Source organism: Cryptomeria japonica, chromosome 1, assembly GCF_030272615.1.
Source record: "Cryptomeria japonica chromosome 1, Sugi_1.0, whole genome shotgun sequence".
Taxonomy (NCBI): Eukaryota; Viridiplantae; Streptophyta; class Pinopsida; order Cupressales; family Cupressaceae; genus Cryptomeria; species Cryptomeria japonica.
Genome location: NC_081405.1, coordinates 593370936 through 593383959, shown reverse-complemented (window position 1 = coordinate 593383959; position 13024 = coordinate 593370936). Strand labels below are relative to the sequence as shown.

The 13024-nt window shown below is 34.8% G+C and overlaps 1 protein-coding gene across 1 annotated transcript; it reads right to left on the bottom strand.

Annotated features, from left to right (window-relative positions):
* Positions 1–444: 444 nt before the first annotated feature.
* Positions 445–1772, bottom strand: LOC131028648 (uncharacterized). Its single transcript, XM_057958986.1, has 2 exons — positions 965–1772; positions 445–787 (listed from the first exon to the last, which is right to left on the bottom strand). The coding sequence occupies exons 1-2, from the start codon at positions 1427–1429 to the stop codon at positions 719–721; spliced, it is 534 nt and encodes a 177-aa protein (XP_057814969.1). The 5' UTR covers positions 1430–1772; the 3' UTR covers positions 445–718.
* Positions 1773–13024: the final 11252 nt, after the last annotated feature.

The following is a 13024-nucleotide window of genomic DNA, read 5'->3' as shown; positions in this document are numbered from 1 at the left end:
GTTGGGAATCCCCTATCTCTTGTTCCTTTATAAATTCAGACACCTGCAACAAGGAGTAAGTTGGTGCTATATTCTCCCAACTAGCATACCCACACTTTACATGTCTCTTCAGCCATTGAAAATTCTTGCGAATAGCAGAATCGAATGCCTTTCCAGAGCCCTCCGGATGATGAGCAGAGTAATTCTAATGTGCAGGAAGCTGTGGTTGCTTATAAACAAGCACGAGATCTCATGGATTTTGCAGACTGTCCCGACAACATCCAGGTAAATACCGAATCGTTCGGCAGGTCGAATACCGAAGCGTTAGTATCTCAGCAGAAACGCTTCCATATTTGACGTGCTGAATGATTCGCTATTTACCTCGACGTTGTCGAACAGTCTGCAAAATACATGAGATCTCGCGCTTGTTTATGAGTAACCATAGCTTTCTCCACAATAGAATTGCTCTGCTCATCATCCGCAGAAAATGAGTCGCCTACTTCAGTTATCATCTTTACAGAGCTGTCATCCGCCACGTTCGTACATTCACACCTGGGAAATAGTTTAACATTTCCTGGAACGCTGGCCTTTGATCTACAAAATGCTTGAGTTGATCTACAAAATTTCCTTCTGAATAATTAATTCCCATTACATTAATCAATGTTTTGCAGCCTTTGCCTGTATCATAAGCGCTTTTTATGCTGCTCTTTATATTTTCAAAGCAGCGGCTGTTTGCTTTTCATGCCCATGAGATCATAAACTGTGGACCCAAATATAGTATTTTGTAGCTGAAAGTAGAGAAAAGCACCTGCAAGAAAGACATGTTTACAATTGAACAAGGACACTTTAACTTTCAAAAAATGTCGCACTAAAGTCACCATCTGTAGAAGATGAAGATCCATCTAATGAGAATAATTGAATAAGTAGTTTTACTTTGTTTTGATTGCAACATATTTTAATAAAATTAATATAAATATTACTTTACCGTGCAATAAAAGTGCAACACAACATGTCGCAATGCCTCCCGTTGTGTGCCGAACGTTGACACCTCTATCACATATTCCGGTTGGCAAACTCGGGTTACCCACCATGTCTGAAGTATCTTATATTCAAAAATCTTTTCATTGTCTTCATTCTCCAGTTTATTGTTAGCGAGAGAATGTAGAATCGTGCGACTGATATTTTCAGAAATGCATTTACCAGCAATAACTACGCAGCCCAGAAGGACCATCAAACCTGTAATTGATAATAACAGGAGCCCACCTGATCCAACGAACAACCACACTCTTTCTGTTTCCAGATGTCGTACATTTTGAGGATTATGAATGAGATAAACTTCTATAGAAATATGAGGGGATATGCTTATCAATAAAGCCACGATATTACTCCACTTTGTCCCAGTGGATAGAGCGGCCATCCGTGGAAGCAGAGATCCTACGAATACACACATGGTTACTCTAGCACAATCAATCGAAAGTTGGCTTTCAAGCAATGATTGTTTCCCCTATTTTCCCAGATGCATCCATATTTTGGGTCTCTATGTACCCAAAAATCTGTAATGTTAGGCCAGTGAGAACAAGAGCGTCTCCTGGAACCCAAGTTGCCCCCATCAACAAGTACATGCTTATATCCCATCAAATTAGTGCAAGGAAGAGAACAGTTCTCAATAATATCAACATCTTTCAGGCTATAGTCCATAATTTTAATTCTCTCAAACACACAAATACAAATGTTGCTATAATGGAAAAGATAAATTGACCTCGAACTACACAGAAAACAAAACACATGCATACGATTTCACCCATAAGTTGAATGATGAATTTGCATTGCTCCAAAATTGTTCTAATATTTAAGCACTTGCAAAGTTAAGAAGCATTTTTAATGTAAAGCAACGTTTGAAACAATATTCGATGAAGTAAATCTCTCTATCAAATATTCTAAAAGAAAGTGCTCGATTTTATTTAGCTAAAAACAAGCAACCTCAGTGAAATGTCTGGACTCCAATGAAGCTACATTCCAAGGAATAATAAATAGTAAAGAATACTGATATATATACTTTTATATAGAACATAGAAAACTTGAAATATCTGCAACACTGGTAACGACATTAAAGATAGATGCCCTAAGCATCTTTTCTTAACGAAGCCACCCTCTTGTCCTTTCTTTCCCTGACGATAATGATTTTGATTCTGATTCAAAGCTAAAGTGCAAAGAGGAGGGTGTTGATGAGTTTGATTCTGCTTCAAAGCTAAAGTGAATTTGAAAAGAAAACGAGTAGAATATAAGGAATAGTTCCCGATGATTTGAAGTTGGGTCAGTGAAAAGCCTCTTCCACATTTGAAATCACTATCTTTCTTCGTACAGTCGATTGACCACTTTTGGAAGTGAAAGCACACATTAATCCGATGGGAATGGTTTTCTTTAAAAAATTAATGGTATGATGGATTTAGATGCTCCACTGAAATGATATTCCTTTCTAATCAGTGTTTGCCTTTCGCTTTGTTCCATTCGGTATGTCATGCATATTCTTTAATATATTTATTTAATTAAACATCAAATTTAAATGAACGGTAAACTAATATTTATATTGATTTTTATTAGAATATGTAGCTCCATTATTCTTTCAATATTTTAATATATAACATATTATAAAAAATAATTTTAATATTTAGTTTTATTTTTTATTTTTCATTTTATAGTGAACAAATAATTTCTTTACAAAAATATAATTAGATATCAATAGTTTAATAGTTTTTTAAAATTATATTCATTTTAATCTTTGGGAGTATTCTTTTATCACTTACTCTTTAGAATTGTTAATATCAATATCAAAACTACTTGAAAGCTATTATATTTGTCTAATATCATTATGAAATAAGCTTATCTAATGTGGAGGTCATTATGTTTTACTAAGAATATGGAAGTATGCATAGAGTCAATGTATGTATGTATGTTTATATGTATGTGTATGTATTTATATTTATATGTATAAGTGTGTGTGTGTATGAAAAAAAAATTATATATTATAAATAATTCAATTGTTAGTGTGAACAAGTTTATTACCCACTTGATTTATCCTTTGTAGTATGAACAAGATAAATGAAATAACTAATTTTGATTTAGGTCATATTCACACATTTAGACATGTTATATTTACTTAGGAGACTAGCAATCTTTCTAGAAGGTACTAGTTGTCATGGGATCTTATCAGTAGTTGTCACATGTCATAGAATTAAGATACTTCTCATGATCTTGTCTAATCATACTTTACCAAAAGTCAAGGGATACAGACAAAAATTTTGAGCCCCGATAAGTTTTTGTTGTTGTTGTCTTGACCCTAGACTCAATCCTATTAAGGAAGGAAGGGAGTTATATCCAAACAACTTACTACTTAGTTAATAGAATGTTAAGAACATACACAAGGCATGTGAATGAGACCAAAAAAAATTTTATTGATTGTATTCAATTAATATATTATGTACATCCTTGTATCTCCTTATACATTCTAATATATATCTCCTTCTATACATTCTATCTTTTCTTGTGCCTTCAATCTATACACCTTTCTACTAGCAAATGTGTCCTACAATATATTTATATCATCAAGATGGGATGTCACCCTTAGGCTATGTGTTGTGTTCTACTTCTTGTGTTCCACAGCCTTGATGGGATTTGGTGTATTCTCTAGATGTCTCTATCTATTGTATCTTCCCTACCAACATCATAGCCCTTCTAATCTTTTAAGAAATTAATAGACAATTTATTTTTAAATCATAAAACATAATCTTATATTTGAAATATAAAAAAGCCTTAAAATATATAATTGTATAAAAAATATTTAAAATATATATCTTTATTTGTTTAAAATTTTAATAATAATTTTATTTAAAAATAATATTCTAAATAATCATATATTTTTAAAACTATGCAATAATTAATCATATTATTCAATTTCAAAAAATATCATTTAAATCCAACAACTAGTTATACATCAATAAATTTAGAGATTAACACAATATTCATTTTAATATTATAATAACTATTTGTATTATAAAAAGTTATGATATATAACATATTGACAGTAATTCCCACCAAAAGTTCTTTTACAAAAGAATTTTATTTTAGTAATAAATCAATTCTAGGAATATAATGAGGTGTAGTTTCCTTTTAATTTGTGTTAAGCCTCTATATAATGGGAGACAAATCAACTGAATATGAAATTAATAAGTTATTCTTGCATGAAAATAATTACTTGTAAATAATTTTTTATTTTAGACTAAGGCATATTATATTTGTGAACATAATTAGTTGATAAGATTTACTAGGTGGGAACTCCAACCAATTTTGTCTCATGTTGGACGTCTTAATTTTTTCTTGACACCAAATTTTGGTGGGCTTTTCCATGTTTTAGACGTTCACTCATGGCAGGGAGACTTTGGTAATGAGGCTTATTTGCAACTTAAAATGAAGGTTGCCACATTTTATAGATTGCTCTTCTTCCACAATTTCTCTATTGATGGATCCATTAAAAATTTTATCACCAAATCTCATAAGTTGTGAATGTGTTTAAAAATCATGGTATTTATGGCTAATGGTTTTGCAAAACTGAAAGGAAATGGGAGGAGAAATAGGGAAAAAAAAGAAAATAATGACACACCACTCATGACCTATGTCAAAATCATCATAGCAAGGTATGATACTTTGGGTGGCCATTGTGGTGAGTTCTTGTGTTGTAGGTAAAACTTCTATGCAAATTTCTACCTAAATGACTACTAAAAATGGTAAGGAATGCTTGGACAATTTTAAAGATGTTACTGCCTCTTTTAATTAATCTTTGCAACTAGTAGCCTACTTCTACATAAATACATTGTGACTTAATCTTTTATAGATGGTATTGTTTTTCAATAAAGTACCAAGCTCTGATTTCTCTCACTACATCAATTACAACACATGCTCAATTTTTCTAATTTATGATGGCTTTGATACCGTATTTATCATTATATTCTTGAGAAGTTGAATATTTCCTCATCTAAATACAACTCTTGAGTGATTACAGCATATCTTTTTTGCCTCTCTAGGACCCATAAAAAATTGTTCCTACCCTAACAATATGCCTATGTTTGACATAGGAAAATGGTCTTCTTGTAATCATAGATGAAACATGATTTTATGTGATACAAGGATATCATTATAACAAAAAGAGAGAGTTGGATGATTTGTCAAATGTATTGAACCAATATAATGAAACATGGATAGTTAATCAAAGAGCTTTGATAGTAAAATATAAAACTAGTCTTAGTGGCCTATCTGACCTACAACTGTCTTTCCTAACTCTAGCAAAATGGATTTTTGTTGAAGAAAATCTAGAAACATGGGAGGATATTACATTTCATGTGAAGCCTGTAGATAAAAATTCTACCATTCCCAACTTGTAGAATTTTGAACATGTTTTGTATCGTTTCACATTAATGTATATAATATTATTCAATGTTATCAACTATTGTATAGACACAAATGCACTCATAATAAGTTGGAAAGTGAGTGGACCTAATGGTGAAAGGTTATACATTTTACAAAAAGGCACATTTTCAAAAACATAGGATGGTAGGTTATGTACACATGAGTAAATGATATATCATATAAATGAAAAAATATAATCCCCTTATGGGATTTCAAAAGGGGGTTCTCATTCACAGACCTAACAAAACACTATATTTATCTACACCTTCTAGATAGAGTGAAAAGCTATAAAAATTATGTAGTGATCATGAATATCTAGATTTATTTTATTTTATTTTCAAAAATATTGTTTGTGTTAATAGGGTTCTTTATCCAACTATTTCTTTATTAGATAGTTCTCCACAATATCTCTCTTCACACTTCGTTGAGTTTACCTAGGGAATTTTTCACTTTATCCCACATTGGTAGTGGTTTTTTAGTCTCTTGATACTAAGTAATATAGATACTCACTCATTGGTCTCATATAGGTAGGCTCATGGGTAAGTGCACAAAGATGGTGGTCAGAAAAGTGGACACAAAAAAAAAATAATTGAAAAACACCAAAACGTGCCCAAGGTATTTCAAAACGTGTTTAGGCTCATTTTGCTGAGCCTAACCAAAGCTAAACCATGTGTGCATTTTAAAACATACTAACCGTGTACGCAATTTTAAAGAATAATAACCACGTACACGGTTTAAAGCATACTAACTGTGTACGCGATTTAAAAACTAAAACCGCGTACGCGGTTCTGTCTGTCAATAAAATGCAATTCACTTAGCATTCTATTAGGTTTTTCAGTAGGATATATACAGAAAATATAACATTTAAGTATTTAAGTGACAAAGAAAAATGTCACTTATACTTTAAGTTATATTTTATGTATATATTGTCAGGATATTTGAGAGTGGTTCTAGATCTCTAAGAGTTATAATGCAGATTCTAGTTTTTAAGTATTCTTATAAATTTAAGACTTAGTCAAATTTTAGTAATCAACATGCTCATATCAGCATTATGCCTCTCATCTCTTCCCTACATTCCCCCCCTCTCTTCCTTAACCCCTACCTTTTTGTCTCTTAGGCATCTCCCTCTCTACTTTCTTCCCTCTCTCGGGTATCTCTCTGTCTCTTTCTCATCTCCCTCACCCTCTTTCTCTCTTTCATATATCCCTCTCTTTCTCTCCCTCTCTCAAATATCTCTATCTCTCACTCTCTCCCCCTCTCTTAAGTGTCTCTCTCTCTCATTATCTCCCTCTCCCTCCCCCTCCCTTTCTCTTCCTTTGTCAAGTATTTCTTTCCCTCTAACTCTCTTTCTCTCTCCCCCTCTCACTCTATTTCTCTTTCTCTCAAGTCTCTCTCCTTCTCTCTATCAACCTCTCTCTCTCTCTCTCTCTCTCTCTCTCTCTCTCTCTCTCTCTCTCTCTCTCTCTCTCTCTCTCTCTCTCTCTCTCTCTCTCTCTCCCATTCTTTCTATCTTAAGTCTCTCTCCCTATCTGCCTCTATCTCTCTATCTCACTCTCCTCCTCTGTCAAGTGTATCTCTTTCCCACTCTCTCCCTACCTCCCCACCTCCCTTTCTATTTTTCACTTAAGTCTCTCTCTCTCTCTGAAGTCTCTCCCTCTCATCCTCATTCTCTCTATCTTACTCTCTCCTTTTCTCAGGTGTCTCTCTCTCATTCTCTCCCTCTCCCCTCTCCCTCCCTCTCTCCCTTTCTCATTACCTCTCTTTCTCACTCTCTCCCTCTCTCCCTCTCTTCACACCTCTCTCTCTATAGTCTCTTGTAATTTCCTTCCACCCCTTCCTCCCTCTCACTCAGACCCTCTCTATCTCTCACCATCTCTTTCTCTCTCTCTCACCTTTCCTCCCTTCACCTCTTAGGTCTCTCTCTCTCTCTCTCTCTCTCTCTCTCTCTCTCTCTCTCTCTCTCTCTCTCTCTCTCTCTCTCTCTCACATTTATCTCTTGTCTCTCCCTCTCAGTCTCTATCTCACTCTCCTCCTCTCTTAGGTGTATTTCTCTCCCATTGCCTCCGTCTCCTCCCCCTCTCTCCCTCTCTAGGGTCAAAAGGTATTCTCAGGGGTCATATGGTATCCTAGGGATCCATGCATGTTTCCTAAGGGGTCATAGGAAACCATATGACTCCTTAGGACACCATATGACCCATAACGACACATAAGAGGTCATATGGAGTTCTAAGGGGTCATAAGAAACCATATGACCCCTTAGCACACCATATGACCCATAATGACACCAAATGGTATCCTAAGGGGTCATAAAACACTATATGACCTCTTAGGACACCATACGACTGATAACGACACCAAATGGAGTCCTAAGGGGTCAAAAAGTACCCTAAGGGGTTGTAGGAGACCATATGACACCATAAGACACATAACGGTACCATATGGTGTCCAATGGGTCATTGGACACCATATGACCCTTAGAACATAATACGACCCTAACAACATCTAAGGGGTCATAGGACACTATATGATCCCTTAGCACACCATAGGACCTATAATGATGCCAAATAGTGTCCTAAGGGGTCATAAAATACAAAATGACCCTTTTGGACACCATATGGTGTTGTTATGGGTTGTATGGTGTCTTGAGGGGTCATATTGCATCCTATGACCCCTTAGGAAACCATATGATGTCGTTATGGGTCGTATGGTGTCTTAAGGGGTCATATGGTGTCCTAAGGGGTCATAGGAAACCATATGACCTTTTAGGAAACAATATGACCTCTAATGACACCTAAGGGAACATATGGTGTCCTAGGAGGTCATAGAATACCATGTGACCCTTTAGGACACCATACGACCCATAATCACACCATATAGAGTCCTAAGGGATCATATGGTGTCCTAAGGGACCATAGAACACCATATGACCCATTAGAATACCATCTAACCCATAAAGACACGTAAGAGGTCATATGGAGTCCTAAGGGGTTATAAGACACCATATGACTCCTTAGCACACCATACAACCCATAATGACACCAAATGGTGTCCTAAGGGGTCATAAAACACTATATGACCTCTTAGGACACCATATGGAGTCCTAAGGGGTCAAATAGTGTCTTAAGAGGTTGTGGGAGACCATATGACCCCTTAGAACACCATATGACCCCTAATGACACCATATGGTGTCCTAAGTGGTCATAAGGTGTCTTAGGGGTCATACGACAACATAAGACACATAACAATACCATATGATGTCCTAATGGGTCATAGGACACCGTATGACCCTTATAACACATTACAACCCCTAACAACATCTAAGGGGTCATATGGTATCTTAAGGGGTCATATGACACTATATGATCCATTAGAACACCATAGGACCTATAATGATACCAAATAGTATCCTAAGGGGTCATAGAACACCATATGACCCTTTATGGTACCATATGGTGTTGTTATGGGTCGTATGGTATCTTGAGGGGTCATATGGCATCCTATGACCCCTTAGGACACCATATGATGTCTTTATGGGTCATATGGTGTCTTAACGGGTCATATGGTGTCCTAAGGGTTCATAGGAAACCAGATGACCTCTTAGGAAATAGTATGACCTCTAATGACACCTAAGGGATCATATGGTGTTGTAAGAGGTCATAGAATACCATATGACCCTTTAGGACACCATACGACCCATAATGACACCATATGGAGTCCTAAGGGATCATAGAACACCATATGACCCGTTAGGACACCATATGACCCATAACGACACGTAAGAGGTCATATGGAATCTTAAAGGGTCGCAAGACACCATATGACCCCTTAGCACACCATACAACCCATAATGACACCAAATGTTGTCCTAAGGGGTCATAAAACACTATATGACCTCTTAAGACACCATACGACCCATAATGACACCATATGGAGTCCTAAGGGGTCAAATAGTGTCCTAAGGGGTCATAGGACACCATATGACCCCTTAGGACACCATATGACTCCTAATGACACCATATGGTGTCCTAGGTGGTCATAAGGTGTCCTAGGGGTCATACGACAACATAAGGCACATAACAATACCATATAGTGTCCTAATGGATCATAGGACACCATATGACCCTTAGAACACAATATGACCCCTAACAACATCGAAGGGGTCATACAGTATCCTAAGGGGTCATAGGACACTATATTATCCCTTAGCACACCATAGGACCTATAATGACGCCAAATAGTGTCCTAAGGGGTCATAAAACACAAAATGACCCTTTAGGACACCATATGGTATTGTTATGGGTTGTATGGTGTCCTAAGGGGTCATATGGCATCCTATGACCCCTTAGGACACCATATGGTATCATACGACCCATAATGACACCATATGGTGTCCTAAGGTGTCATAGGACGCCATATGACCTCTTAGGAAACAATATGACCTCTAATGACATGTAAGGGATCATATGGTATCCTAAGGGGTCATAGAATACCATATGACACTTTAGGACACCATATGACCCATAACAACACCATATGGAGTCCTAAGGGGTCATATGGTGTCCTAAGGGATCATAGAACACCATATGACCCATAACGATAGCTAAGGGGTCATAATACACCATATGACCCCTTAGTACACCATACGACCCATAAATATTATCCAACCAATACATCCACACGATCCAAAGAAACCAATATGTTCATTTTCTTCAAACGTTCTACTTCATATCCTATCTTCTTAAAAGAAAAAAAGAAAACCGACCACCTTGTCAATCTTCTTATCACCTTATATATATGCAAACAAAAATAACATATATTGGGGGGAGAGAGAGAGAGAGAGAGAGAGAGAGAGAGAGAGAGAGAGAGAGAGAGAGAGAGAGAGAGAGAGGGGGAGAGAGGGAGACAATACACATACATACACACATATGTGTGTAAATATATTTAATATATTATATATTATTATATACATATATATATAAATATTATATATTTTTTATTTTTTATATTATATATAAATTAAATATTATATGTATATACACATATTATATATATATACAATAGCACATTATACACACTCCCAAAATTTAAACAAAGTTAGCCTGTATGCGCTATTTATAGTAAAAATAGCACGTACGTATTTTTTATAGTAAAAATAGCGTGTACGCACTTTTTATAGTTAAGATAGAACGTACGTGCTTCTTACACCATAAGTACCTCATACGCGCTTTTTATACCATAGGCACCCTATACGCGCTTTTCTCTGTTTAGGCTTGGAAATAGGCCTAGATGACAAAGCTATGGTTTGGAAGTTTGATTTCCCTCTATTTCCCTCCTTTTTAGCGTGTTTTATTTTATCAACTTGGTTTCTCAACTTTGTCATCATTAGGTTTACACATCATCAAGTGGGTATTTCTAAAATTTCCAACATATTTTCACCCATCTTCTGAGCTTTCTGACCATATAATTTTTAAAAAATTTGAACAACAATAACATATTATTATTGAATTTCTGTTACCAGTGTCTCCATAGTTCTCACAAACATACATGCACCATTTTTAAATAACTTTTGATATAATTATCCAAATTTATAAAAGATTATATATTATTGTAGTGAACTTGATTCTTTAAAAAAAAAAAATTAAAAAGTGCATTTTTGATTTTTTTAGTGCAACTTATGCTGTGTGCACGAACAGGTACCTAATTTTCAGGATGTGCTCAATTGGAAAAATCATTAAAAAAAAATACTTAACAAAAAATTACAAAAAAATACACATCTTCTAGTGCTAAATCTTAAATATCTTTCTGCCAAAGGATTTGTCAAAATACTAAATCTAAATATGACTTTTTTGATGCGCACGTCAGACACTATGTTATGTTTTTTTCTGAAAAAATCAAGGTCTGTTTTTCGTGCGTGAAGGATTTGACCCCCTTAATCTTATATAATTTTGAAAAAGTTTAGTAGTTTGGAAACTAGATTCAAAGTACTACAATATTTTTTCTTTGATTATCTTCATATCTTGAGTGGATGACTTTCAAATTTTGCCTCCAAGTTCACGTTCACCTAATTTTAGGAAAAAAATAAAAATAAAATAAAAATTGTCCACTTATACCCCCCTTTTTTACCACCATCTTTGTGCACTTACCCTCATTCATTGTAAGCTTTGCATTATCTTGAGTTAAATACAATTTATTTAGCTCATATTTGATTTCCTTTTTTTCTTTCCTTCATTCATTTGATTTCTTGGGGGACTTTTCAACCACATCTTGCATGGTATTAGAGTGTTTATTAGTTCTAGGTTAGTATTTCTTTTAAAGACATTTGAGGGTTTGTGGTGGTTTCTTTTTCCGAATTACATGAGTATGCTCTTCTCTTAAATTGGAAAAATAGAAAAGTGTGGAGAAAATAATACTTTCTAGGAGGTTCTTTTTTTGGTTTTCCAGATGCAGATATTTTAAAGCTTCCTAGAGATATTCATGGGCTCTTAAAAAATGGGGCATTTTGATTCAAAGAGGACTGTGCTATTGCATCCAAAGAGCCCAAAAACCCCTATTTTCATAAAAAAGAAAATTGTCAAAATCAAAAATTGGATTTTCTTTGAATTTTTTTGAGGGTTTTGTTTATGCAATAAATTATGTACGATTGCCTCTATTTCTGTGCTAAATTTTCATACAACCACCTCAATTTTTGTGCCAAACTTTCATATGACTACCTCAATTTTTATGCTATGCTTCCATACAACCACTTCAATTTTTGTGTCAAACTTTTTGTATGGTTTCCTTAAATTTTCTGCCAAATTTTGTATAGTCCTCTTGATTTCCATGTCATATTCCATACAATCACCTTGGTTTTTTCCTTGATTTATAAAGTTGCATCGATTTATATGCCACAAGTTGTTCGATTGCTAATGAAAAAAAAAAAAATCATATCTTTTGCATACGACCTCGATGATTTATTTTGAAAGGGCATATTTTTTCTATTACTTCATAGTAGTGCTATTTATTTGAACTAGTTTAGTCCATAAATTTGTAATATCAATAAATGCTCAATTTGTGAGTACTTGTGAAGGTATTGAAATCAAATCCACTTAGCCTTCTATAGCTAGTGGCCATTGTAATCACACTACTTATAAAATGCCAAATCATTCTTCTTTGGGGGGGCTTCTTGATTGAGTAATTCAGGGGGTCTGTTGGTGTGATTATATTTTTTGTTTTTGCCCATGTTATCTCTTCCTTTCACAAATGGGTAATGTTAATTTTCTATTGCTAACACCACATAATTTACAATAGTCAGTAAAAAAATGCGTGGAACTTATTAATGCCACAAGGTTATACACAATATGTTGAATAAAACATAATTAAACCCATAGATGCTAAGGATAAAATATTATGGATAATTTAACAAACAAAATCTCTAAGTTGTCTTAGGAGTTTATTGTCCCTTGGTATAGTGTTTAAACTTGATGTAATAATTCACATGATACATAGGACAAATTAAAAACTTTGTATGGGACAATTGATGAATTTTGGGGATATCAACTTGATAATCAACTAGTGGCATTTGATCCTAGGTCTTTTGGAAACATCT

Excerpts from the sequence above, each read along its gene's own strand:
- LOC131028648 (XM_057958986.1), bottom strand. The coding sequence starts at position 1,429 with ATGTGTGTATTCGTAGGATCTCTGCTTCCACGGATGGCCGCTCTATCC. Across the intron at positions 788-964 it reads TGTTGCACTTTTATTGCACG|GTGCTTTTCTCTACTTTCAG; the intron begins GTAAAGTAATAT and ends TCTTTCTTGCAG.